Genomic DNA, 6,000 nt, shown 5'->3' on the forward strand with positions numbered 1-6,000 from the left:
GGAGAGAGCCTAAGTGAAAGCATATAATGGATGCCTGGGGAGGGGGAGGGGGCAGTGATTGTTTCTCATTCTTTACCATCTTACCACAGTCCCTAGCAGAGTGTCTAGAAGACAGCAGAAGCTCAATGTCTGCTAAAGAAGTAGATGAACTATTTTGAAAATTATATAACAATTGTGAATATGCCAAAGTATAGACTTCTCCCCCAGTTCTTCATGTTCATCTAGCAACTGTCCTAGCTCTCTTCCCATTCAGTCATAAATTTCTAAGGATGTTCAGAAAACATACCACCACATCTTTGTGCCCTTGGACCTCAACAGCCAAAGGGCACAACTTACCGAGACATTTTTCTCTCTCTTCTCGTCTTTCTTTAGCTAGTCTTTGTCTCTCATCGGATCTTAAAAATCCATCCATGCCTACAAAAAATATAACATAATGAAATTATTCCTCCCTCTTTCCCTATGTGCTGAGTGCCATGGGCTACTACTCCCACACCCTGGACGGTGAGGCCCTGAAAGCTGAGAGGTGACAGTCACAGCTTCACACTCACCCATCACACTGCTATAGTGGCCCCAATGCCAATCCTGGAGAACCACGCCCTCTCCCTAGTCCTCTGTCCCCAGGACTCCCTGGAGGGAGTCAGAAAGTGCAGTTAATGGCCAGGGAGGTCAAGCAGTGTGCAGAAAAGCACACCAGGCCTCCCTGAGCCTGGCTCCTAGGGGAGATGAGAAGCACAAAAGTAGACACAACTATTACACAGATTGTAAACATCCTAATTTTCTGAAGGGAGCCAACTGCTGAGGAACATGTACAAGCTCCTTGAGTAGGCACTGAGAAATACAACATTCAACTTTGACTTTGGCTCTGTTAAATATGCTCCAATGTCAATCTGAGTATTTTATTTAAAAAATTTTTTTAAATTATTTATTTGTGTGTGTGTATGTGTGTGAGTGAGAGAGAGAAAGAAAGAGAGAGAGAGAGAGAGAGAGAGAGAGAGAGAGAGAGAATGAATGAATGAGTAGAGGAGCAGCAGAGAGAGGGAGATACAGAATCTGAAGCAGACTCCAAGCTCTGGTTTGTCAGCATAGAGCCTGATGCAGGGCTCAAACTCCTGAACCACGAGATTATGATCTGAGCCGAAGTCAGATGTTTAACTGACTGAGCCACCCAGGTGTCCCTCAATCTTAGTATTTTAGAATCAAAAAGAAGAAATATAATGTGCTCCTCTTTGTCATTTAAATACCTACAAAAAATAAAATGGAATAGATGACAGTCCCCTCCACACCCCTTGCCACAAATTGTCCAGGAAACAACCCAGGAGCTCCACATCTCCACCCATCTTCTATAGGATCATAAAGAGCTTTCTGAATTAAAGACCAAATGATCTTCATGGTCATTTTAGAATTAGAAATAATTTACTGCACTCAGTCACAACCAATCATTCAGGAGCATTACTTATATAATGTTCAGGGACAACATCTTGGAGAAATCAGCTTCTATGTTAGTACAACCAGATTCACTTTCATGGTTCTGAGGCCCTCCTTTCTGGTAACATACATGCTGGCTTCACTGTGTACTTTGCTGCCTCAGTTACCGCACCCTTTTGGGGAGGTTCCTGCAACTGTCCAGAAGAAAGACATGGAGACTTGGACTCAGTGTAGGCAGGAGAAATGCAGACAGGGGTGGATGTAATAAACACTGGATTGTCACAACTCCCCATGAGCATCTTATTTTGCATCCTGGATGATATATCAGGCATATTAAAGCTCAAGATTGAAATCCTAGGAAATCAGCCTGGACTATAAGTGCCATTATCCATGTTTGTTTTTAGTCAACTCTTAATCATTATGATGCTACCAACAACTTGATCATCATCAAGAATTTGAAGGCCCTAGAGAACAAACTGAGGGTTGATAGGGGTGGGAGTTGGGGAAAATGGGTGATGGGCATGGAGGAGGCCACCTGTTGGGATGAGCACTGGGTGTTACACGTAAGTGATGAATCACAGGGATCTACTCCTGAAGCCAAGACTGTATTGTATGTTAGCTAACTTGACAATAAATAAAAAATAAAAATAAATAAATAAATTGAGGACACTAATTTAAAAAAAGAAGAATCTGAAGGTCAATTTCTTAGATCATCATTGCTGTCTCCCCACAGTCTGATCTCAAACTCTCTTCCCAACTTGAGCTCAGCACTTCCCCTTTCTTCCACATACCTTCTAGTTCAAAACACTCCTTCTCCCACATCCCCCTTGTACCTATTAATACCCCACCCACCTTCAAGATCCCACAGTTCCCCAGACCCCATGATGCTCTGTGCTCCCATACAGTTGGCAAAACCCTAAATTTATTCTTCTTGGCTACAGAGTTCTCCGACTCAGTCTCCCTGGAAGGAGGGAAAAGCTATGGAGGCAAGGGTGGCTTACGTATTCCTGAGTCACCTCAGCTTAGGGCACTGTTCCCCAACTGTGCCCCTGAGGTGCACATATAATCCTCAAAGGCAAGCATGTAGTCAGTAGGGAAACAAAACCAGGTTTCTCTCTTCTCTAGCACTTTCAGGCTCTAGTGTTTCCCTCAAGAGTTTGATTGATAAGAATTTATTCTGTGTGAAAAGTTACAAAGAGAAGCTTAGGACCCCTAAACAGATGCTTCCTTCTGTCAGCACCTATATCAACCTGTCCATCCCAGCAGGACCTAACTTTACTCTATTGCCCGTGCCACCCTTCAGATGTTTATGGGCCTGCCCTCGATCTGAGGTACAGCCTAAGAACCACTAAAAATGTTCGTCAAACAAAAGAAAAAACCTGAGAGGTTAAAAGGGCCAAGCACATTTGGAACTGGCCACATTACCCAGAGGCTTTACAAACAGAAGTCACTCGGTTCCTGGGATATGCATTTTAGGCTGCCCCCTTGTGGACATTTGTAAAAGTCACAACTACAAATCATTTCCTTTCCAGAAAATCTTCATTATGCTCATAGTCATTAACATGTGTTTCATAATAGGAGGTGGCCCAGATCCTATGCACTTCTTGGATTTACTTGGCTCAATCACCCTATTACGGAGGTACTGTTTCAACCCTCATAGGTGCAGAAATGGAGGCACAAAGAGGTTAATTAACTTGTCTGAGGTCATACAATCAGAAAGTGGAGAAGCCAGACCCCAACCCAAGAATCTGACTCCAGGACCCACACTCTTAATTACTGCTTTCCTGCAAAGGAAGAAATGTAACAACTTGATCTCAGTGCCCATGAACAAAAGCTGTAACCCAGTATCACACACGGGAACAAATCTCACCCCTGTCCCAGGAGTAAGCCTACAAATGAGGAGAGAGGTACAAATCTACCTCATTAGACAAGTATCAGGTAAGCACTGCTGTGAGCCAAGCACTGACTGACTGGGTGCAGATCTGGCCACTGCTCAAGCAGACTATTTGCTGCTTCTTCAAACTGATGGTTTAGAAATGTTTTAGAGAGACTGATGCTGCATGGGTAAGAGGAGTGCACAGAGAATCCTGGGGACAACTAAGAAAAGCATTCTGCTTTGGCCTGAGAGGGGTGAATTGACTCAAACAGTGCAACATGGATAACCTAGAATCTCTGTACTGTCACATGCAGCCACAAACCATATGTGACTACTTCAGTTTAAAATAATCAAAATTAGGGGCGCCCAGGTGGCTCAGTCGGTTAAGTATCTGACTTCAGCTCAGGTCATGATCTCACAGTTTGTGAGTCTGAGCCCTATGTCAGGCTCTGTGCTGAAAGCTTTGGATTCTGTGTCTCCCTGTCTCTCTGCCCTTCTCTACCCCTGGGCTCTGTCTCTCTTTCTCTCTCAAAAAAATGAACACTAAAAAATTTTTTATTTTATTTGTTAATTATTTTTTAATGTTTTACTTCTGAGAGAGACAGACAGACAGACAGACAGCATGAGCAGGGGTGGGTCAGAGAGAGAGGGAGACACAGAATCCAAAGCAGTCTCCAGGCTCTGAGCTAGCTGTCAGCACAGAGCCCGACGCGGGGCTCGAACCCACGAACCGGGAGATCGTGACCTGAGCCGAAGTCAGATGCTTAACTGACTGAGCCACCCAGGTGCCCCATGAATGAACATTAAAAAATTTTTAAATAAAATAATCAAAATTAAATGCAATTAGGGTCTCCTGGCTGGCTCAGTCAGAAGAGCATGTGACTTGATTTTGGGGTTATGAGTTCAAGCCCCATGTTGGGTGTAAAAATTACTTAAATAAATAAACTTTAAAAAATTAAATGCAATTAAAAGTTTAGTTTCTCAGCACACTGGCCACATTTCGGGCACTCAACAGCCACATGAGGCTAGTAGCTATCATACTGGACAGCTCTTAAAAAGAAGTCTGGCAGCTTCCTCCTGTGATTCCCTTAACACTTAGCTACTGTGGGACACATGTGGATAAGGAAGATCTCAGAATTCAATCAGGGTTGAGTTTTGCTGGATAAGTAAGACTGGGGTAGGGCCTCATTCCTCCACACAGCATCAGCCTCTCCTGATTACAAGAACTGTCAAGCAATCATTTCTAGAACATTCATTTGAAGAGAAGCCAAATAATTAACTCATATCTCCAACTTCTATCTTGTGACTTTCCCTGACCCTCCGGGAGCCCCTGATGAGAGGCCCCAGGCTTATCCTGGGGCAGAGCACAAACCAAACAGTCCCTTTTCGTTAGGGGCCATGGACTTAACCAGTTATTACCACTAGTGCAATTCAGCCAGAGGAATCAAGCCAGGTCATGATTAACACAGCAAAGGCAATTAATACATGAACATTAACAATACCAAGAGACCTCCTCTAAAGACATGGTATACTTAAAGGGTAATGCTGAATTCGGTTCCTAAAAGTAGCCTTCTTCCTGTATGGCCTGAAATCTTAGAGTGTTTAGTTTTCTTACTGAATCAATCATCCTCTGTCCATTGTACTTTGTACTATATGCAAACCCTTGTCTCTCTTTTATTAAACCAGAGACCCAATTTTATCTCTGAACCCCATGAGAACGGATGGAGAATAGATCTTGCCAGGGGGTAGGGAAGAGGGGCAGAAGGGAAGTAGGTGGCTACAAAAGGGCAGCATGAAGGATCCTGTGGTAATGGACATGTCCTCTATTCTTAACTATACCAATGTTACGGCCCTGGTTGGGACAGTATACTATACTGTTGGGAGTTAGTCCCATGGGGGAAACTGGGTAAAGGGTACCTGGGATCTCTCTGTAGTAACGCTTATAAACTGCATGTGAATCTACAATGCACTCAAAATAGAAAGTTTAATTTAAAAGAATCTGGCCCAAGACTGAAGCCTTCAAGGAAACCCAAAGACAAAGAGGAGCAGAGGACACCTTCCTCAAGGTTTCCCACCCAGGAGAAGGACAAGGAGCACCCATGTCAGAGCCATGCCTGCCCCATTCCTAATGAAGTTCTGCTTCCCAGGACAATAGTGTTCAGGTAATGTGCACCATTAAAACAGAGGCCTTTTCCTGGACAGTTCATCCCTATGGAAATGTGAATGAAACAGGGATACTAAACAGCTAAACAGCTATTTTATGTTAACAGAACAGCATAAAATTTCATACTTAACTGATGTACTCTTGCTTGGAATAATTTCCCATTATCCTTGGGCTGGAGCAACACATTTTTTTTAAATTTTTAAATTTTTATTATTTATTTATTTTTTTACAAATAGTTTATTGTCAAATTGGTTTCCATATAACAGCCAGTGCTCATCCCCACAAATGCCCTCCTCTATGCCCATCTCCCCCCCCACACACCCATCAGTTCTCAGTTTGTTCTCAGCATTCAAGAGTCTCTCATGATTTGCCTCTCTCTCTCTCCCCCACTATTTCCCCCCTTCTTCTCCCCCACGGTCCTCCGTTAAGTTCCTCCTAATCCTCCTATATGTGCAAACATATGGTATTTGTCCTTCTCTGCCTGACTTATTTCGCTCAGCATAACACCCTCAAGGTCCATCCATGTTGCTACACA

The 6,000-nt window shown here is 43.4% G+C and overlaps 1 protein-coding gene across 3 annotated transcripts in view; it reads right to left on the reverse strand.

Moving 5' to 3' along the window:
- Positions 1 to 6,000, reverse strand: part of MAP7D2 (MAP7 domain containing 2) — a 116,898-nt gene that overhangs the window by 55,603 nt on the left and 55,295 nt on the right. For all 3 annotated transcript variants that reach the window (XM_039247407.1, XM_039247406.1, XM_039247405.1), the window contains exon 2: positions 337 to 414. In XM_039247407.1, the coding sequence (XP_039103338.1) occupies positions 337 to 414 (78 nt within the window). The remainder of the gene's footprint in view (positions 1 to 336; positions 415 to 6,000) is intronic.

This window comes from Hyaena hyaena, unplaced genomic scaffold (assembly GCF_003009895.1).
Source record: "Hyaena hyaena isolate Hyena2069 unplaced genomic scaffold, ASM300989v1 scaffold_295, whole genome shotgun sequence".
In the NCBI taxonomy this organism is placed as follows: Eukaryota; Metazoa; Chordata; class Mammalia; order Carnivora; family Hyaenidae; genus Hyaena; species Hyaena hyaena.